The sequence below is a fragment of the Python bivittatus genome, unplaced genomic scaffold (assembly GCF_059951505.1).
Source record: "Python bivittatus isolate LINGU-HERP-01145 unplaced genomic scaffold, Pbiv_v1 ctg000560_np1212, whole genome shotgun sequence".
NCBI classification, from domain to species: Eukaryota; Metazoa; Chordata; class Lepidosauria; order Squamata; family Pythonidae; genus Python; species Python bivittatus.
In genome coordinates, this window is record NW_028277083.1 from 9,082,131 (window position 1) to 9,104,949 (window position 22,819).

A 22,819-nucleotide genomic window follows, 5' to 3' on the forward strand; every position below is an offset into this window, starting at 1 on the left:
CTGCAGTCTTTCCCAACACTGTGTAACCTGAGATTTCTCTTCTCATTACCAACAAAACAGCTTTGAACCAGAACATATAAGGCATGTAAAATGCCATAAAATCCTATGGTGTGACCAAGATTGAGATTTGGAACCGATACTTGCTTAACTTTGCCAGCTACAGGAATGCTGGATTAGTTTTCTATTAGCGTCGCATTTGCCCATTTTAAAGCCGCAGAGACTCACACTGATGGTGTCCAAACGCTGGCGGAAGCTCAGGTCTGCTTCTTTGCTTTGCAAGAAAAGCTTCCCGTGCCTGCTGTTCGGTGGGAGGGTTGTGGGAATGGCAAAGAGGCCACCGTCTGCATCAGGATTGCTGGAACTTGAAGAACTAGCCACCAAGAGGGGTTTAGAAGGATTTCTCAAACCTGACAGGAAACGATAATGACACAAGTGTTGATTTACACAGAATGGCAGTCAGGGATGACTTCCATTAGGAAGAGCCTTGGAAGTAAAAAGACCCCTTCCACAAATCTGTATGGATCTGCAGGAAGCCGTGAGCCACATCCCAAAGAAACAGGGAAATTAATCATGAGTATTTCTGGAAAAATGTCACTATTGATCAAGTTGTCAAATTCAAGGGGACAGAGCCAATTTTCTCAAACTCAGCCTTTGAACTTGAAAATGGCTCTCGGACAATATTGTCCCATTTAGCAATTAATTCACGAGACCCAAAATCTGGAGACGTCCTAGCTGCAGAATTGGGAGTGGGGCATAGGTGTGGGCACTGTAGGGGGTGGGCAGCTTCTCTGTATGACTCTTACCTGAGGAGCTGGAAGTGGCGCTGGGGGAAAAGGTCTTCTTATGGAGGGCAGGCTGATTGCGAGCACAGCCTGGACTCCTGGTGCTAACGGCAATCACCTTTCCAGGGGGGGTCAGAGCGTGCTCCTCTTGAATGGGCTTGATAGGGGATGTTGCAACGGAATTCATTTCGGGGATCTAAAAAGGAAGCAGTTTACTCTCCATTGCAGTATGCTTCAAATCAGCATCGTCATCCAATGTTAAATAGCAGATATTCCAAAGAATGTTCAGAACTACCATGGTGGGGTAGCACAGTGGTTAATTCACTGGTTGTCTAGCCCAGGGGTCCAGAAATATTTGCTTTAAGTCAAGTGCTATATCATTTTCAAAAGCTTTTAAAGACTACCATGGAAGCCAGTGATCCTCCTAAGAATTTGGTGTGCCCACCCAAAATTGATCATTATATTTATAGTTATACATTTGTGTGTGTGTGTGTGTGTTTTATTTATATTTCAAATTTGTCACCGCCCATCTCGCTACAGAGCGACTCTGGGCAGTTTACAGTAAAAACAGAATAAATATTATAAAAATTAATTAAAATACACTATAACAAGAAGATTCCCATATAATACTTCCAAAAGGCTGATGTTAATTAAAAGTTAATAAATTCAGGGAGCATCTTCAAGGTGCCAGCTGCCCCCAGGGTTGGTTGTATCTCTTATATTATATATAATAATCAATTTGATTACACACACACACACATGGTGTGCCCACCCAAAATTGATCTCTATCTCTCTATCATAATTTTGGGTTGGATATATATTTTGGATGGATGGAACCTTACAGCCCATAGAGGACAGAGGGAATGGGACAGGAGGGACAGGAGGAAGAGCCGCTGCCAAGGCAACGGTCAGATAAAAGGAACCTGAGTCCAGGGCAGAAATGTGGCATGTGTAAATGCCTCAGACAAGACCCTCCCTAGGTTGAAGAATAATCATCACATTGTGGTAAAATTTAGTTTTTCTCCTTGCCCAATCACTACTCTTCCAAGTGCTGCTACTGACACTTCAGGACTAAGTCTCTTAAAAAAAAACAAAAAACTGGGGAGTCCTATCTAGGTGGTATCCCAACCCTGGATGTGATGGAAACCAAAAGCATGATGAACATGACTGAAAGGAAGAAGGTTGGATTTTCTCTGCTGGCCATGTAAAAAATGAGAGGGGTTAACTTATATGACTTGGTCTTATGTTTTATTGGTATCATTTTGGAACAATATTTTATTTTTTATATATGTACAGTATGGATGTATGTTCTGGAAGGCACTGAAAACCTGGTTATCTTCCCAGGCCTCGGAGTAGGATGGTGGTGAACCCCTTGGTTTGGTCTTCTCTTTTTTCTGGATGCACATCTCTTTGTTTTCTTACTTTATTGTCCTAGCTTATTATAATATAAAGCACACTGAATCATTAGGAGTCAGGCAGTTTTTCAATCTGTGTAAATAAATAAAATAGAGAGAGATTCATGGGAAATCTCTTAAAGTTAATATTAAGATATTAATGCTATGTTGAATTATGTGCCAAAAATGTGGAACTTGACCATTTTTGAGGAACTTTGATTATATCAGTGTGGGAAATTGCTAAGAGAATTATTTTGAGAAATTAGAAAAGTACTATTATTCTGGACATTAAGGACTGTTATGCCTTGTCGTTAATTATGTTCTTCTGTTTTGTATTTTTGTTTATAGTTTGTTCTTGCTTTTTTGTACAGGTAGTCCACATTTAATGACCACAGCTGGGACTGGCAACTCGATTGTTAAACGAAGTGGTTGCTAAGTGAAATTGTAACCGTGCTTATGATCTTACTTCAGCTTTCCTTGCCTTTACAGACCTGAGAAAGTTGTAAATACGAGGACTGGTTACAAGGTTACTTTTTCATCACTGCCGTAACTTGAATGGTTGCCAAATGAGGCAGTCACTAAATAAGGACTACCTGAAGTTTGTCAGGAGGGTTGTATTTTTGTATATTTTTATTTAACTTGTACAGGTAGACCTTGTTTACCAACTACCTCATTTAGTGACCATTCAAAAAAAATGACACATTTATGGCTGTTGCAGCATCCTGCAGTCACGATAGCCATTTCTGAGCTTCACAACCAGCTTCCAACAAGCAGAACTAATGGAGAATGCGGAAGTGAAATCGCAAGTTGCGGTCAAGTGATGTCTCGCTTAACAACCACGGTGATTTGCTTAATGATGGAAGCGGAAGTGATGTCGTAAGTCCAGCATGGTCATATGATTTCTCACTTAGCTACCACAGCGCTTAGCAACAGAGTTGCAGGTCTCAGTTGTGGTCAGTGTGAGGACTACCTGTAACTAAAAAAGAGTGAAAATTCTCCCCATTTTGTCTTCTCCCTTTTCTCTTTCTTTTTTTGGGGGGTAGGATGGCAATGAACAGTAGATGGAAGGTTAACCACCACGACCACCTGCTCCATTGACAATTAGTCTTAAAAAGAAGATCCAAGCTGGATCAAATAAACCTGTTTCCTAAAGTAATTACTTCGGGAGAAAGAGGCAAGCAGAGAAGGGAAGCTGCAGGCCAGTTGCAAAAGACCTAAAGGCCACATCTGGAGAACTGGAAAGCCAGAGGACCTTCAGCCAAACATGTACACAAGATCTGTTATGATCAGTTGGAGATTACTGTGCATGAGTCCAAGAGATACTTACTGGTTTGGGGTTAACTTCAGTAGAGATGAGTTTTAAGAGGCAATTGAGGAGTTTCTGTTTATGAAAAGTGGCTGATGGAGGAGCAGATTTAGGTTCAGAGACCTGCTCCCCAGCATCCTGGGTTTCCTGCCCCAAGACAGTCAGCCAATCATACTCTAGCTGCAATTTGTTCGGCTTGCCCATCATGAGGTAGACTTCAGCCAAGGTAAGGCTTTCAGAGGTCCGCAGGCTCCATCCCTCTTCTCGGACTTGCTGAGCAAGGCGGCTGGGGTCATCCTTGAGAGACTTCGTGACCATCTGTCCCTGAGGTGGAGGCGGCGGCGGCGGCGGCAGTGAGGCGTTGAGCTTCTCTGGAGAGTCCTCCATTACTGCATCAGAGAGCTCCTTAACACACAGTTCTGCTTGATGTCCATAGCAGTGGAAGGCCTGAGTTTCAGATGTGGATGGACCACAACTGGGCAATTCCACCCTGCCACTCACCAGCTGTGTGGGACTGAGGTTGCCAGCCTCTGTGCTGCCAGGAAAAAGCCCACTGGGAGGGGAGCTTTCTGGCAAGGCAACATCTTTCTTGTCTGGCTTGTCTGCACAAAGACACTTCTCAGGGACAATCAGATCCTGGCAGGACTTCATGTAACGAGGGAACGGATCAAGCAGAGAGAGTTCCTCCAAATCCGGGGGGAGGCTGCCACAATTGCACTTTGTGCTGCTTGAGTCTACCTCAGTGGACAAGGCAATGACGGGAGCTGCCTCAATGCTCTCAGTCATGGGAACAGACTTCTCAAGGCTCCCACTTGGGTCCTGAAGCCCAGCAGGTGGTTTGCTGAGATTGTTGATGACACTGAGATCCAAAGATGCTCCTTCTGCAAGCCCAGCTTCTGGGGAGCAATCTTCAGTGCTCACAATGGGATCAAGGGTCAACTGAGGATTTCTACTCACTTCTGCAGTACTCTCAGGCTTGGTTCCACCTTTATTTTCTGCCCCCCGTGAGTATTTCACCTGCCCTCTGGCTGTTCCCTGACCACTCTGTATGCCCAAGATTTGGGCAGGGGGCAGCAAGTGGACATCCTTTGTACTCTGCTTGCACCGGCCAGATTCCTGCCAATGCACTGTGCAGAAAGCTTTGGAGTGTACTACTCGGGCAACCCCAGGCAGGGGTGTAAGCGTACAATTCTCTCCTGGGAAGAGGTGAAGCATCGTTTTCTCTTCTGAATAGCTGCTGCTTGCTTCAGCATCTCTGGAATCTTGCAGCTGCCTTTCAGCTAGTGTTTTCCTCTATGGGCAGGATGTTCAGGAAGACAGATGTGTTAAAAGGGGAAGCTATATCTGTAAATATTTTCCCATAAAGCCCAAACAAGCCAATGGCATCTTGTTGGATATTCTATGACTTCTAAATGAAGAGGAGGGCTACTGAATACTAATAAGCTCAAGAAAGCAAATGCAGAAAACCAGAAAAGAAACCCTAGTTCTAAATGGAAGAAAAGGCTTAATGAACATTAATAACATCAAGAATGCCAATGCTGGGAACAAGGAAAGTAACCAACTTCTGCATTAGGGAAAGGATACAACACGCACTTCATGGAGAGCCCATTTCTGTTTCAGGAACTCAATGAGGCTGGATACCTTCCGATGCAGCTCCACAATCATTCTGACAGGTCGTACAAGAAAGAGCAGAAAGGAAGAATCAGCAAATGACAGATACCATTAGCGTGGGACCGAAGTCACCAGATAAGCTAAGCAAAGCACGCATCAGCCGTCCCCCTTCCTACCTCCAACCCAACCTAGGATTGCATTACTCCAATTTTTACTTCACCAGCGAAAGAAGACACAGTAGCACTGGAATTCAGGATATGAGATCACTTAAACACCTATCTTTTGGCAGGAAAGAAAAAATCCTACACATCTTTTCCTCTTTTAACATTCTAAATTCTCTGCTCAAACTGAGTCACCCAGTTATTTGGCTTGACGTTGTGAATCCAATTTCAAAGATCCAGATTCACACCAATTCACCTGCCCACAGCCAGCCTTTAAGGTACCTGAGACGTGGGTTCTGGGCCAGACTCTGCACACGGGCCCATGCATGGTTATTCCGTGGCTGCAGTTCCACAGGGACCTTCAGTGGAAGACGCACAGGCTTCTGATCTTCCTCATCACTTATACCTATAAGACAAAGCAGAGGAGATGCTTGAAATCCATCCAGCCCTCCTCTACAGCCCAGGTACAGTTAAGCAAAATGCTCTGAGCAATCACACTTCAAGAGAACAATGTATCAGGGAACTGAACCTCTTTCTGATGTAGTGGAAGCAGACTGAATAGTGTCTTTCTGATCCTGCAGCATCGACATAAGGAGATCAATAAAAGTAACTGAAGTCTTAAGGCACTCCTATAGGATATATATCAATCATCAAGAACAGATATTGTGGGCTAAGAAAACAGTAATCCCTCTAGACTTCAGGTAGAGGTCAAATAGAAGGGTCAAGGTAACACAGCAGGGAACCCAAATTGCTATACTAATTGCAAGTTCATGCTCAGCCTGGGGTGAGGTTGAGGGAATGAAATTATGGGGCTGGAGGCTACAGCATAAGAGAAACATGCCCATATATGGTAACTTGAAAAGAGAGCTGGTAGAAGATAGGAATGAGATGAAACTATCATCCCTAACAAGCCCCACTGGAGGTAAGCAGGGGGCATTACCCACGGGACTGCTATATGATTTGAAGATTCAGGAGGAGGGGAGAAGCAAAGCAACATTTGTTCTACAATTACAAAACTAGACCATGGGCCCAGAATAGCTTGATAGGTACAAAATAATAATAGAAATAAAAAGAAGGTCATCCTAAAACCCTCCAGACAGCTTCCCAAGACTTATGAACAAATACATGCCCAGCTCACATTTCAAACATCTCTTTGGTACATGCTACTTCCCGTGTCATGCACTCAAGCCACCATCTCAGCATCTGCCTTTAACAGTGAGCGTTAGACTGCTGGTGACACGTGGATTTTTCCTCCCCACAAGCTGTAGTCAAACGGCTTTCCTGCCCAGAATTTCTGACGTACCATCTGGATCACAGAGCTTCTTCAGAGCCCTACACATGGGTGCCTTGATACGAAGGTTCCTGCCTTTGTAGCGAACCGTTGTAGCTCTAAGAAGAATATTAAAAAGGGGTGAGATGCTTGATGATGCCACCAGGGAAGTACAAAACCTGTGTGACTGGCAGAAATCCAGTTGTTCCTGCCTGTCCAATCCGGCCCGGCAGAATGGGCATGCTCTGGGTCCCATCAGCCATGGAATGTCAGCTGTCGGGGACCAGGAGACGTGCCTTTTCCGCTGCAGTGCCTGCCCTCTGGAACATCCTCCCTGCTGAGATTAGGATGGCCCCGACCCTTCTGGCTTTTCGGAAGGCCTTGAAGACCTGGCTTTATGCCCGGGCCCCTGAGTATGTGAAGGGCCCCATTTCATGGTTGTACTGACACCAATGGTTTTTAAAGATCTCTTGGCTGTATTTATATTTAATTTTCTGTATTGTTTTTTGAGTGTTTGTTTTTATTATTGTTAGCCGCCCAGAGTCACTGGTCTGAGATGGGCTGCTATATAAATTAATTAATTAATTAAATAAATAAATAAATAAATAAAAGCCACTCCCTTTCAGTGGCATTTGTCTATCTAGGGTCCAAAGCAAGGGCAAGACCATTTTCTCATTGCAACTCCCAAGCAAGCATCCAGTCATTCTTGACAGTAACGTTCTTATAATTATGATTTAGATTAATTACAGTATAGCTACCCCACTCCAAAGGACTTTGGGCAGTTTACAACATCCAAAATACACTGGAATACTTCCATCAGGCACTTGACAGAGTACGAGAAAACAAACATCTGTTCTTAGAGCTTGCAATGTGAAAGAATGAGGTACCTCAGAAGACAGTAATTACATTTTCAAAAAATTACTCACCCAGCTTGGATAAGCTCATTGAGTTTAGCTGCATTTTTGTCATCCATACCTTTAAAGAACGTGAAAAAAATGAAATCACGGGCAGAGTATCAGAAACAAAACATGACAGGACAAAATAATTAGCAGCTTTAGGACCATCTTTATCACTACACAATTGTCATTCCTATGGGGATATCCTTTTAATTAAACATCAACAGAGCAAGATTCTTCAAGTTATTCTAGAAAAAGCTTTTTAGCCATCCAACCAATACATTTAATTGCATGCAAAGCACCCCGAACCCGGAGCTCCTCAAATCACAAATCTATGATATCGGATTTTTTAAAAAGTATAAAATGCATCTCTCTCTGAACTCCTTGTATAAAGGTGTATATTGCAAAAAGAGCTATGATGATGAATGGAAAAGAGGGAGGAAAAGGAGGAATGTGCACAACTGAGAAAGCAAAAACCTGAAAGAGGAGGATGAAAATAGGATAAAAAGAATGTCAGTGTCTGCACTGAGGGTGGAAAAGTACCTGCCTGATTATATTAAAATTACAACCCCACTTGTAAATTAAAACCTGCACATTTCTATCACGGCAATTGGGATTCTCTGACATAAACAAAGAAGAGCTCCTGAATATCTTGTGACAGTGACAGTGAAAACTATTAAGCAGAGTTTGCCTTTAAGCAAAACAGTTTGCCTCCCGGAGTTGTGGGTGCTTCATCACTGGAGGTATCCAAGGAAAGGTTGGACAACCATTTGCCCAAGATGGTATGTGGACTCCTGCCTTGGGCAGAGGGCTGGACTAGAAGACCTTCAAGGTCCCTTCCAACCCTATGATTCTATGATCTTACTCTGAAACCCAGTTACCAGGGCAGCCGTTTTCACAAGCCTTGATGCTGCCCAGAAAGATGGGCATTCCAAATGGTGCATTTGCAGAAACTAACATTCACTTCATCATATTGAAAGAATCCAGACAAGTTCCACTCCTGGATCTTTACAATTACCTCTGGTTAATGATATCAGAGTCTAGAATAAGTTGCTGGGCAGGCACGCCTCCAAATTCTCTACAAGAAGGGTTATAGTCCACAGGCAGGAAAAGCATCCCCCACCTGTTCAGAGTTCTGTGTTTGCAGGGAGAGGAGAGTATGATTCTGAAGGACTAGCTAACTTCCCCTCAACCATGAAGCTAGTTACCATCTGTCAGCCTAACCTACTTCACAAAATTGTTGAGAGTAGAAGTGAATGTGAGAAAAGCTAATGTGACAGCCTAAACTTCTTGGAATAAAGGAAATAAAAGATATAGCATGGAGATACAAGCATCTACCAGGACTGGTCCAAGACGTGTTGCAAAATCAAACATGGTCACAGACCATTTCTTGAAACAACGTGGCAGTGTTCATTTTACATAAGACAAAGTTCCTCAAAGAAATCATTATCCAATAAGAAATTTAAAGGTACTACAACAAGGCTTCCCTAATTGGCCTAAGCTAGAAACATTCATTACTTCAAATGATTAAATAGGACCAGGTCAAATCAGCTAATTTTGACCAGAGTGTGCAATAAAACCAAATCTAATATAAATCATATGGTCAATTTAGACAAGATACAGTTTGATACTGAGAGGATTTAAAAAAAAAAAAAGGCTACTCAGAATGCATTTTATTTTTCATTCCTAATCTGTAGTCAGAGATTACCCCCGTTTTCAATTCTGCAGAAGTCATAGTGTGTAGTTCTTATCCTTCTGCTAGGCAGAGACAAGCAGATTTCTCACTGTATGTGAAATTACACCCACAAATAACAGATGCTTCCTTGCGTGTTTTCTGCTTCATTGTACTGCACTCTGCATGAAGGAGCAAACTACAGATTATGCTTGGAGATCTCTCCCACACAAAGCCAGAGAAATACATACAGCAGAGCTATGTGCGAAATAAAGGGGAAACTAGAAACATCTGGCAAGACTGTTTGGAAGCTGTTTTCCATGGTAGCAAAGAGAAAAGTCTCATACTTTCTAATTTCATGGCATCAAAAAAACTGTAATACTCACAGCCCCCAATCTTCTTTCTGAGCTCCCCATAACAAATTAAGCCATAAAGCTCAAGGGAGGATTTTTTCAGCCCTTGAGAAAACACTGCAAAAGAAAGAAAACCACAGGTGTTCAAGGAAAAGAATATACCACTCACATACATATGCAACTTGCACATGACTTGATTAAGCGAAGAGACTCAGCAGCCTCTTACTTAAGTATCTATGAGACAATGAGACAGATACTGACTTTATTTCAACATTATCTGATGCATTAGGAGGTCTCCCTGCAATTAATATATTATAGTCCAAAAAGGGGATACATTTTATAGTGGGTTTTAGGATGACACTGGCACCTGAGCCCACATTTACCTATTGCAATATTCTGATTATCCAAGGTATAAAAAACCCTATGCTGCTGTGTAACTCTTCTATCCGGTTTTATTTGAGAAATCACCAGAATAAATGGAAACCTGTGTTTCCAAACGCTGATTCTCTCACCCAAAACTCATTCGCTCCCTCCAGTTCCACACTGATTGCAATTTATTTATCTAGTAGGTTTATCTCCCACTTTTCCTTCTGGAGCAAACAGAATACATAGTGCGCCCTCCTATTTTTCCAACCAACACCCTGTGAGGTAGCCATGGTAGACACAATAGGTGACACAAATCACTCAGGGAGCTTCTGTAGCAGAAGGTGGGCTAGGACCTTGGCCTCCCCACTCCTAAACTGAGAGAGGCTACGGGCCAGCACATCTGGTGGATGCCAAGCTGGGGGAATATAATGAGGTTTTACAAGAAACTCCATTTTAATTATCTTGCCCCTAAAGGGTTTAGACTTTTTGGTATGCGTTTCATTGCCATCTTTCTGACATTCTATTTATTGTAAAGCCTTTGGGCTTGTCGAAGAGGAAGGTGTAACATTGTTTTGTTTCATACAACATGTTCCTTAACCAGCCTTCACCCAAAGTTTAAAACATACATTAGCTAGGGACTGCATGTTTTGGGGCAGATTTATTCACCTCTTCCTCCCCAAACCCCAAAGCAGAGTCAAGTTAACGAAGTACGTGCTAAAGAGTATCCTTTGCTGCTCCTCCAATGATTTTGCAGATTTGCCCAACTGTCCCTGAAAGCATCACGTGGAGCAACCACCTGCCATATTGCCTGTGTTAATCTGATGTAATGAACCAATGCAAGAACTACTGTCACAAAGGTGTGCCTTCTTATAAACACATATTCTATCTTTCTTTTGACAGGCGTCCCAAGACTATATAACTGGGATTACAGATGACCTCTACTTCAATCGCTGATGTGATGGAGGCCTGCTTAGTCTGAACAACAAGAACATGCTCTGGGCAAATCCTAAATGCCCCCTTTCTACAAGCAGTTCATCCAAAGATAATCTACACTAGCCTAGTTGCATTGCTCAGAGAACTCAACCTTTCTGGGTGTGCTCACCATTATCAAAGTCAATGTATTTGGAAATCTTGTGCCAAGTGCGGTAATAGAAGTGCCGGACCTGCTCCTTGTTCTTCACCATGCTTGCAGGCTTGCTTTTCTTCTTGTACTTCAGGGCAATATTGTTTTGAATCGCTTCAAAGTCTTTGCCATGCTGAAAAAGGCAAATGTTACAAAATGAGAAAAAGAGGGGCAGCCGGAATAAGAGGATGAAGCACTTCTTCTAGAGCCGGGTCAGCCTCTCGTAGGTTTTTAGGAACAGGTGTTTCCACATCATATAACCAGACAGCTAGATATCTAAGTTAACAAGTGATTTTCCACAGAGTAGTCAAAACGACATACAGATTTCTAGAATCTGACCTTTATTCCAGAATGACTATAGAAAATAGGTATTCTGTATGAAGGCCAGCATTCAGAACCCTACAAAATGCACAGGTACAAATCCACTCTCCTTAAAATAGGCAGGATTAGACAGACAAAATTCTGGCGAATTTCTTCATAATACAATTTCTGGGAACCCAGACAATGCAACAAAAACATGGGTGAAACATTGCCAGGGAATTACAATTCATCCAACAGATAATACTCTCAAAAAGCCGGGACAGCATGATGTATTTCAGATTGCTCAAATGAAGCGAACAGGACACAGAGTTTGCCTACTTCTCACAACAACCAAATATTTGACACATGTCTAAGTTTGCCTTAAATCTGGCTTATACATTTTTGGAACATGGTGCGGCACTTCCCATCCTTTTAGAAAATGTACCTCATAGAGGCCCTCAAAGAATGTATTCTTATCCTCCGTGCTCCAGGATTCCCACTGACGCCTAACTTTCTTGCCTTCTTCCTTTTCTCCAGTTGATGAGCTCAGGTTCCTTGCAGCTGATTTTGAATTGCCAGCTGGAGTGCTGGAAGGAATTCCTGAGGAGTTGCTAGATGAGGTCCCACCATTATCTGCACCTTTAGAGAAAGGGGGGGAAAAAAAAGGTCAGCCCAACCAACCCTGCAACCACTGTTTATATTAGATGACTTTTCACGAATTTTAAGGTGGCTGGAAAGCAGGATATCAGTCTTTTAAAAGAACTTTAGCCTAAAAATTTATTTATTTATCAGATTAATATCCCATCACAATCATAAAAGACTCCTGGCAGCTCACAACAGTAAGGAAGCACAGTAACTCACACAAAATCTCTTTTATGCCTTAAATGAATCACAACACAATATATGGTGTCAGGTCTGTAAACCCCTCTGGAAAAGCTGTTTTCAACTTCTTCCAGGAGGCCAATAAAGTTGGGGACAAACGAATTTCAATAAATTGTAAAATTGTACAGTGTAGATTTAAACATGGTGCAAAATGGTTATTCCATGTTTTTCAGCCTAGAAATAAAGCGCCCTGTTTTCCAAGCTCAGGACAAGACCATGCATGTGTGTGTGTGCTTTGTTCCACCTTGTCTCACGTGTTCTGTCGAAAGGAATTCACAAGCCTTTGCACTCTCATTTTTCATCTCAAAAATAAGAGGGATGATGATGATCACTGACAGCTGCCACTCAACCTACCAAAACATTTGCCAAACACTGGATTTGTACAGTAGAAAGCAAACCACAGAATACTACCTGATCTACGCATGTTTTGACCCATGTACAGAATGAAATAGGTCTCCTCTGTCCCACATATGGACAGAAGCACATTGTTTTGGGCAGAAGTGATTCAGGGGGATGGAAGCAAGAAAAACCAAGACTGAACAGTGTGGGTGAACGTTAATGACAGCAGTGACTTGGGAAGGCAAGTGGAAGGGAAGATGCTTGGAAGATTGGGGGTGGTTAGGCTGCTGGGATGTGCCACATCCTTATGACTGACACCACAGCCAAGCAGTTGTAGAGACCAGGACATCTGTAGTACATCTCCAAAAACTATTATGACAAAATTCAGGACAACCGACACACAGTTCACGAGAAGGGAAAACTAAGGTAAGCACAGGATGAAATGAAGATTAAAATCATTCTTAGGAGATGCCACACTTTTACCAACAAATCCATCTGAAAGAAGAAAACTTATTCAACCTATGCTTTGGCTACTATTATACATACTTCTTTATACCATTTCTGTTCAAACTGGACACCAGATTTTCCAATGCAGTAATTCACTGCCCCTGAGAAATGTTTCACTCTTCAGAAATGGAGGCCTGTTTCCTTTCTTTCTTTAAAAAAGTGCAGTTAAATCCACAGACTGGCTGCAGGCCTCACAACCCTGCTGTTCAGGAAAAATGGCAGGACTAAGAAGGTGAGGAGCCTAAGAGTAAAGCTCTTCAGTGTATTCTCTGACACAGTGATGTTCTAAGCCAAGGGGCAGGAGTTGTGTGCTTCCTTGAGTCGAGGGAATCCTGCTGGAAGCAAGCTGAGAAGCTGAGAACCCCAAGCGACACATGACATGACTAAGATGGAAGCTAAATATCTCCAGGAGGAGATTATACTCCATATTCATCCAAAATCATGTTAATTCTCATCTACTGAGGGTGTGAAATATGAAAAAAGAACAAAAAATAAAATTCAACGTCCAACTGGAGTTTGTTAACACTGCAGAAAACCCATTCATACTCCTGATCTAGGAATGTTTAAGAGAAATGTAGTTCAATGGTGCAATTAAACTCATTGGCTATCCCAGAATAGCTTCTCAAAATAGGACTCTACTACTGAATAAAATGTCTCTGAAATACTACAGGGCTTGTGGAACTAATCACATCATCCTACGGGTCTTGGTTATTCCTTCCACAGTGGAACTGTATAAACTGGCTATACTTGACACTTCCAGTAACACAGTTAAACACTGGAAAAAGTTAAATAATGTTTGTTGCCTTCCATCTCTGCAGCAATTCAGTAACAGAATACAAGCAACTGGTCTGACTGAAGTAAAGGAGACAACAGACAAAAAAACCGGAATGACTGATGTAAACCAATATATTCCAATGATATCTAGATCCCAAGGAATACATAAAGGTAGAGAAGAACTGTAACTGTTTAGAAATCTATGCAACTTTAGAGGTTTAGTTACAACTTTGGGTAAATAACTGTGCTATTAAACCAGGATGAAGTGTCGCCTGGGTTGGCCTGAAAGCATAATCAGCAATGTTCCAAGATACCACACCCGCAAAGATGAAATGATGGTGGACTGGCAACTGCTACTATCATTTTGATAGGGTGTGCCAATGCTACTTTACATAGCACAGGGTGGAGAAAGGAACTACATGGGGTGCCCAAAGACTGGAATCAACTTACTCCGGAAGGAACAACAAAAGATTTTGGCCGCCGTGGAGGCTGCAAGGTTAAGCCATGGTAATTAAAGAGTATCAGTGGCTTGTAATTAATTACGTAGAAGATCAAGACTCATCTGCTGCACTTATGGAAATGGCATTATCAGTCAGGCTTTGCCCAACAACACCAATCCAGCTGCTACTGAACAAGTCTACAGGAATGGGGTGTTGTAACTTGTTTGCTGCAAATTAACCAGCTTTTTTTTTTTTTAGTAGACTAATAGCAGTCCACTGACAGGCACATACATGCAATTTTTTAAAAACCCATCTTGGTGTGCTGAGCATCCTCAAGTATTCTGAAAAGTACTCTTAAGCTCTAATTTAAATAAGTTGTACTGTCACCATTTAAATCAATAAAACAGCTGAGAGACAGGCCACTAGGAAATAAAGTTAACTGAAATGGATTCTGACAAACCAGACTTGTTGCGCTAAAGGAATATCAAGGCCATTTTACAATTTTACATAGAAATTAACCACTACCCAAATGTGTGACTTCTCCATTTTGGGACCTCACAACCTGGATGAGTATGTCCACATGCAGGCTGAATATCACTCTGCTGTCCAGTACGGTTGCACCTATCTTGCCTCTTCCAGATCCACTGTTCCTGAAGCAAAAGTTTAAAGGAGCAGATTTGACTGATTCATGTTTGGGAATTAATCCTGCTTAACAAGGAAAATCAGGGGAGGGGAGGGAGAAAAGTTTAATTTTAGCAGCTAAACAGAAAGGCAGGAACTCAAAACCTCTGCATACTGACTGCAACTTCTGTAGAAAACAGAGAGCTAAAAGCTAGAAATAGTAAAGCAGCAAAAGCCAACCCACTTTTATTTTATGACTTTCACACAGGAAGGGCATTCGGCTGGTAGAAGCATTAGCTTCGGGACTCTCATTCCAAAATGGGAGGCAGACCAGCTAGAGTCGGAAGGAGGAGAGGAGTTTGGACTTTAGAGTTCTGTTCACAAAGGAGGCTGGGATTTGTGTATGGCTGAACACACGAGTGGCAAGAGGGATGCATTTCTCATCTGCCTCAGTTACAAGCACGGAGAACTCAGCCTCAAGCACAGAGCACTCGGCCTGGACACTCTACAACCTGTTCAGGATCAGGCATCAGTTTGGATGGAATCCTGGACGGGAGAACAACCCATCCACTTTATGAAAGAAATGGAGTAATTCAGCTCAGTGGAGAGAAGGTCTGAATACACGAGACTAGAAAACTTAGCAAGAACACCTTAAGCCTGAGCATACTTTCTAGGGAAGGTTGCCCTGTATAAGAAGGTTTGTCTGCGGTGAAATTTAAGACCTGTGTAGAAAACCCGCGCTATATTCTGGAGGATAAAGATCCAATCGCAGTCAAAGCAGACGAATGGCTGCCACAACGCAGCCACAGGTGTCTTTAAATACATGCTAACATTTTTTTTTCCTAGGCTATCCCTAAGCTTCTAATAAGACCCTCTCTATGGCTCAAGCCACACGGTTCAACTTTTTCAGAGCAGCATATTGTGTTAGACACCCTCCACTGAACCCAAGCGAGAAATGGATGCATGTGATTACCTAGCTGAGTTCTAACGGGGTTCTAATAATTTCCACCTTCTAGTTAAAAGGAAGGCACTGTCAAGATCCAGGACCGTTTTAGTCTATAGATGTTAGCTAATGTTGATGACTATCGTAGACCCGCCATCATAAAATGAATATATACATCATTCTGTAGGTTTCTAAATCTTTTTCAGTTTTTAGGGGCTTATGAGCCTACAACAAAGCAGCTGAAAACAACTTCTGGGTAGGCATGCTCCGCGCAGCAATGTTTACCAGTGCTTAAGTCGCTTACTAGTGACAGCCTAATGCAGCGTTTCTCAACCTTAGCAATTCTAAGATGTGTGGACTTCAACTCCCAGAATTCCACAGCCGCATGCCAGTGTGATACTGGCAGGGAGACTCATCAAAGAATTAGGTCAAACCAGGTGACAACCCATTTACAACTATTATTACAGCTTTGGGGAGTCCACCACCAATGGATTGCAACAGCCTCTCTATGGAGATATACAAAGAAACTCTGAAGTCATTCAGAGTGTAGATGTGCTCACTAAGACATGACTTGTTCTCCATTAACCAACTGGTGCCCATCATGTTGATGTTATTGATGATTGCAAAAAATAAGCAAATTAGATATACTTCTCTGCCTTATGGTATGTATTACATTTGGCTTCTAGTGCTGAAAAATTTGCAGCCTCTGTACTGATGAGAAATTTTGAGATGCAGCGAAACTGCATTATATAAATTGTCTATTTAAACTATGAAACAGAATTGAATAAATTGATAGGTGAGATTTAGAATTCATGGCCCCAGGAAAACTAAGTTCCATTCTCTTTAAAGGCCAATCCAGCAATACTCCTAAATCATGACAAAGTAATTTAGCTAGTCTGATTTCTGATTGTGCCCCAAACGTTTTTGACAATTTGAGTTATTTACTTTCTAGGCTCTTTTGCAAAAATGCCTTTTGTAACATATAAAATTCACAGGCTCCATGATGTACAATGTACAATTTCGCCAGATTATCCTGTATTTATTCAGCACTAAGAAATTATAAACTGTGGGTAGTCTGTCACACAGAAATTTTGACAAGTTTGCTGTAAACAAATGCGGCATAATCTCAGTTGTGTCCATGAAGGCCTGATTTAAGTGAATAATGGAAATATTATTATAAAGTAAAGAGTATTTATTTGTTCAATTTTATTGCCATCTGCTTGCCAGGCACTATAAGCTAGTATGAATGTAAGAATAAACAATGGCCAACCCATGTCAAAAGCAAAATATTCTAGGCACAAGAACAGCCTTTTCAAAAAAGAGAAATAGTTTGTATCTAGGGGATTAGATGCTTTTGCAACCAAAGAAAGGGAACATCCAGATAAGCACAGCATCCAACCCAACTACAGCAATTATGAATTCTCCCCAAATACTCAAATTTTGGAAAAGACCATTCACAGATGGTTTGGTTTGATATTTAACATTAACAGCTGCCTAATAGTTTGCATTCAGAATACACACAGCACATTCATTTGAAGCAATTAATTAATATTTTCAAAGAGTTAAATGGTAATATTCTTACATCAGGAGTTCTCCTCCTAGGTATGGTAAGTATTGAATATTAAACCAAGCCATTTCTCTTTTAATTTAGATATATTTAATCAAATAGCAAAGCATTTTTTTTGCTCTAACTATAAAGTATTTGTAAGATTACCCTAGCACAACGTTTAGAAGTTGTCCACCAAGTTAGCAACTCTACCATCACCAAGTTCAAAGCAGCAGGATAGGAATAACCAGCAACAATTTAAAATTAAATACTAGATTTAACAAGCATGTTGTTAATTTCTCTCTTGACACCTCTCCTGAACATCCCCAGAAGACATTGCCATGGTTTTTAAAAGGAGCAGTCCCTAAAGAACAAAAACTTCCTCTAATAGCTTAACACAAGACAGACTCCAATCCCACCAAAACAAGCAAGGATTCCACACCAAACCTTTCTGTAACATACATAATATTCATGCACCAATGCATCTTGCAGCACTAGTCCATATCCCCCAAAGCTTATGTCATAATCAATGTATCTCTTCTCTTTAAAGATCTTTTGGTGTTTTTACTGCAACAGATTAACACAGCTTCAATTAGAAAAAGAACCTGTTCAAGACCATGAGTGTTGACAACTAACAAAGGGCCAACATCTGGAAGGAATAAGCTTGACAAAGGCAATTTTCTTTTCCTACTACACCTTAATATGCTGCAAATTCATATTTTTTTAATTAAGCTACTTTCTTTTAAAGGTTTGTCAGCAATCATTTTAAAAAATGGTGAAAATGTCAACAAGATGGTTGTAATAGTTAAAGTGTCAGCAAGCACTGAAATTTAAAATTTAAAAGCATCTGACCTTGTAAATCTATTTATTACTTTAAGAAACTTTAATCTAATAAAAGAAACTGATGTGTAAAAAGAGGTGTATGTACATAGCTTCCAAACTGTATGCATAATAAAATATACCTTCTTATATGCTACACACCTGCACAAATATTGGGTTATTTCATTTAATTTAAGGCCAGGGTTCACACATTGCATAAACAACAGTTTACTGAATAAACAACGATAGGTTCACACAACACACTAAACCCAAATCAAGCAAACCACAATGTGGCTTAGCATGATGTGTGAACCCAGACAACAGGAATTAACTTCTGAATAAGCATAAGTAAGATTGGACAGACAGTGCTCAATCCAGACTCAAGTACCTATTTTATGCCACAGAGGCCACTCATGTGGCTCATAATGCCTGTGATCACACAACACACTGAGCCCTGAACTAGCCCACCTTTTCCCAAAAGTGCCCTCCAAATATGTAGACTTCCTCTCGTGAATTAAATTTTAGCTGCGAGTGGTGCATGGATCCAGTCAGTGTGGTTGATTTCTGCTTCAATAGGATGTGAAAACCCCAGACTCTGGGTTGAGTAAGCCATGGTTCAGTTAACTATGGGTTAGAGTGCTACACTAGCATAATCAGCTAGAAATGGAGCAATGCCAAGGTAATGATGATGATAATCATGCCACATAAAACCTCCCTAAATTGGGAGTTTATAGGCCTATGAAAAGGAATAACAAGTGTAGTATTATTTTAGCAACTCTACCATCACCATACAATTTAAACAACTGAAAACTATTACGGTAAAGTCCTTGAAACAGTCTTTTTAAGGTACAGGAATGTCCTTAAAAATATATACCATAAACCTTAGAAACTTATGCTTTCTGGAACTCTAGTTTATAAATATCAGACCTTGGTTCAAATACCACAGAAATGATGGAGACAAGAAATTACTGTTTCTGCAATTTATCCTGCATGTATCACGCTGAATTGCCAAGGAGCACTTCCATTGCTGCTTGGCCTCCATGACCCTTCTCCTTAACCTCAAGGAGGTGCAGCAGGTAGTAGCATGATCTCAAACGTATTTGGGAGAATAATCCCCCTCTTTTACAACTCCCCTCAAAAAATAAGCAGAGGGAGCATATCTTTTACAATCAAAAAGTGCTTAAACAAAGGTTATTCCAGTTAACCAACATGCAATAAAAATGAGTAGCACTGGAATTTTAGAGGAGCAGGATGCAGGGAAACAATTTTTTCTTTATCTCACCAGAATGACCCACAGTTATAGATCAGTGCAACACTACTGTCATTAGCTCCACTGGAAAGATTTCTGATCCAACATTCACCTATGTACAAGTTACTGAATTAATGGAAAGGAATGGCTTATTTATTTATTGCATTTATTTCCCACCATTCTTCTGGCAGTTCAAAGCGGTATACATGGGATCTGAGCTCTCACTTCATTTTACTCCCACAGCAAACCTGTGAGGAAGATTGACAGGGTGTGACTGTCTGAAAGTCACCTGCTGATCTCTGAAGGGTCAAATGGGGACAGTTATTGAGTCTCCTAAATCAGGGTTCCTCAACCTCAGCAACTTGCTGGCTGGGGAATTCTGGGAGTTGAAGTCCACCCATCTTAAAGTTGCTGAGGTTGAGGAACCCTGTCCTAAATTATAGTTCAACTTCATTGCCACTATACTACATTGTTATGAACACCTGAAATGAGAGTGAAAAGCCATACCTCCATTTATCTTCTATTTTCCCATACCTCCTCTAATGTATGAGATATGTTTCATTGTTAAACACTGGCCATTGACTCCCTCTGTTTGTCTACAACTTAAATCCATAATGATTAAAGTAATATACTTCATTAACAGACTCACACATCAAAAGACAAATGGAAACACTGGCACTTCCCTTGCTATTTTTGCAAGTGTTGAAGCAGGTTGTTCTGTTGAAAAGGTAGATTTTTCTCTTCCACTACAATTATGTCAAGAACGAAAAACAAGCTCCAACTTCATACATTCCTAGCCATGCTGTTAAGCCCATTGAAAGAAAGTGAGGGTGTATTAGCACATAGCTATGCTTTGGTAGAATTTCCATTCATTCCAGTATGAGTTCTGCAGGAGCTTATTCAATTGTATAGCACAGACTTTGCTTGCAGAAGACTCAAGATTCAGCCCCCAGTTAGAAAGATCAGGTAGCAGATGAAAGCTTTCCATCTAACGCTCTAGAAAGAACATCTGCCAATCAGAGTACACAACAGTAGTCTATACCAGTGTTTCCCACTTGGGCAACTTCCCGATCGTAGACTTCCATTCCCACAATTCTTTATAAAGGCCAAGCTGGCTGGGGAATTCTGGGAATTGAAGTCCACGTGTCTGGAAGTTGCCATGTTGTCAAAAGACAACAGCTTCCTCTGCATCTAACTATTAATAAGGACTAGATCAATGTAGGATAGTGCTGAATATGACAAATGCTTCTTTTGAATTTGATACCTAAATATGTTAATTTCAGGTTGTCAGAATATACATCTAAGTGAAATATCGCACTCCAGAAAGACAGATCCACGTAGGGAAGTAGCATTTCATATAAGCAGCCAATTTGTGATGCCTATTTTGCTTTCACTAAATACACACATTTACACCAAGAGGTTATTAGCTGTTCTGGGTGCAGCAGTATGATAAAAGATTTCAGGGAATATTGTAAGTGAATGTGGGCACAATTGTTTATAGTAATGCAAAGGGTGAAAAAAGTAGACTAATAAAGTGGTATTTCTTTGCTGAAACAATGCTGAAGATACATAGGGCTTTGACAGGTTTAGCATATCATGTTAAAATATGATATATTTAACTGTCCTTCACTGAATAATTGACAACTGACTGGATTAACACAATGTTAGGACAAAACTCAAAAAGCCACAGCATTGTATATAAAATCAGCCAGTTAGGTGTTATTCAAAAAGCCATGTTTAATGTCACATCTGATGTGGCATCAACAATTTCTGCCATATTGCCAAGAAATATCACATAAAGGATTCTGTAATTTTGATTTATAAAAAACGTTCTAAAGTCGTGGAAGGTTGTCTTAAACAGACTCTCTAATGACACCTCTCAAATTATTTATTTCTCCCATCCAATATACCAGTTCATATTTTTAACAAAATGACCCAATGATGACCATTTTAGAGAAGCCTTAAGTATTTCCATTTCCATAAATGCAACTGGTTAATAAAATCAAAGGTGGAATAATTAAATCCACAGAAATGTCTTATAATTGCACTGAATGAAATATACTGATATCAGTGATTACCTAAAACACTAACCAACTCACTTGGTTCTAGTTCAGAATTGCATTCAATCCATCGCTCAAAGACCATGGCAGAATGGATCAAGAGAATCACATTATGTGCACATCAGATCCATCCAAACTGTTTCCACTACTCAAAAAGCATCAGAAATAATATTCTGAAAATGGGCAAGAAAATATTGCGACTCATTTGTTGAGTAAGAACCAGGCTGTGGCCAGGAACACCAGATGCTAGGTATCCATGGTGGAACTCAATCATCATGCAACAATCCAAAGGAGCAGACTGAGGGTGTTAAAGTAGGCTGTTTCTAGGAATATCAAGGCCGATTATCCTAGGGATAAAAAAATTAGATTCTTGACCCCTTCAGACCTGAGAGTGGGCAAACTTAAACCTTGGGTATTGGAGGAAGATAAAAACAGAAACACAGAGTTAAAAAAAAAAAATCCAAGCAGCAGGGATACAACAAGGAAGGATCCCACTGAAAATGACTTCCCAAATCGAATCCAAGACTTCTGGGTGGATCTGATGCCACCAAACCAATTCGGAAAAAATCAGCCCACCTGCACCCCCTCTTTACAAGCGCAGGGTCCGCTCCCTGGAGCCTGCTCGCCCGGAATCTCTTTCTGGGTCGGCTGGCCGTCGCAATTTGGGGGTCCGGGTGTGCGACCCAGGCCGTACCTTTTCCTTTCCCGGTGGGGGCAGCGCCGCCACCGCCGCCCGCTCCGCCAGCAGCCGCGCAGGATGCCTGGGGATCCTTCCTGAGCCTCTTGCTTTGCGGCCGGACGCTGGACCTGAGGAAGTGATGCTGGTCGTGGCCGGGGGCCGGGCCACCAGAGGCCGGGGGCGAAGCCGGGCCACCCGAGGAGGGCCCCCCATTCGCCTCGCCCCGCAGGGCCGCCTCCTCGCCTTTCTTTGTGCCGCCGGGGGCCCCCTCTGCGCTGCCGCCTCCTGCTTCGGGGCACCCCTCTTCCTCGCCGGCTCGCTTGCCCAGCTTCCTCACGCCTTCCTCGGCGCTGGCGCTGCTGCTGTGGTCGCCCAGCTTGACTGTCATCCTGGCAGGAGGAAGAAGAGGAGGAGGAAGAGGGTGAGGCTAGTGGGCCCGAAACAGCGCCCCGGGCCGGGCGGCCCCCCGCCCCGGGGGGGGCGCCCCCCCGCGCCGAGGGGGCTCGAGGGCCAGCCCGGGCGCCCCCACCCCCGCGGCCCCCGGGCTCTTTCTTCCCCCCCGCGGGGAGAAGTTTAGCTGCAGAAATTCCGCTCAACATGGCCGCCGTTGTTTGCGACTCAATCCCCTCTCGCCGCCTCGTCCCGACCCAGCCGTTCGGCCCGCGGGCGGCGCGGGGCCCGGGGGGCCCGCCGCCCCGCCCGAGGGGCGCCCGCGGAGCCCCCGCG

General features: G+C 42.1%; 1 protein-coding gene across 3 annotated transcripts in view; it reads right to left on the reverse strand.

The window, feature by feature from the left end:
* Positions 1–22,819, reverse strand: part of CRAMP1 (cramped chromatin regulator 1) — a 39,769-nt gene that overhangs the window by 14,407 nt on the left and 2,543 nt on the right. For all 3 annotated transcript variants that reach the window (XM_088148152.1, XM_088148151.1, XM_088148150.1), the window contains exons 2-12: positions 22,109–22,482; positions 11,680–11,873; positions 10,914–11,067; positions 9,479–9,562; positions 7,451–7,499; positions 6,558–6,643; positions 5,537–5,660; positions 5,067–5,148; positions 3,504–4,775; positions 804–978; positions 226–407 (exon numbers count right to left, since the gene is read on the reverse strand). In XM_088148152.1, the coding sequence (XP_088004278.1) occupies positions 226–407; positions 804–978; positions 3,504–4,775; positions 5,067–5,148; positions 5,537–5,660; positions 6,558–6,643; positions 7,451–7,499; positions 9,479–9,562; positions 10,914–11,067; positions 11,680–11,873; positions 22,109–22,481 (2,775 nt within the window). In that variant the 5' untranslated portion in view covers position 22,482. The remainder of the gene's footprint in view (positions 1–225; positions 408–803; positions 979–3,503; positions 4,776–5,066; positions 5,149–5,536; positions 5,661–6,557; positions 6,644–7,450; positions 7,500–9,478; positions 9,563–10,913; positions 11,068–11,679; positions 11,874–22,108; positions 22,483–22,819) is intronic.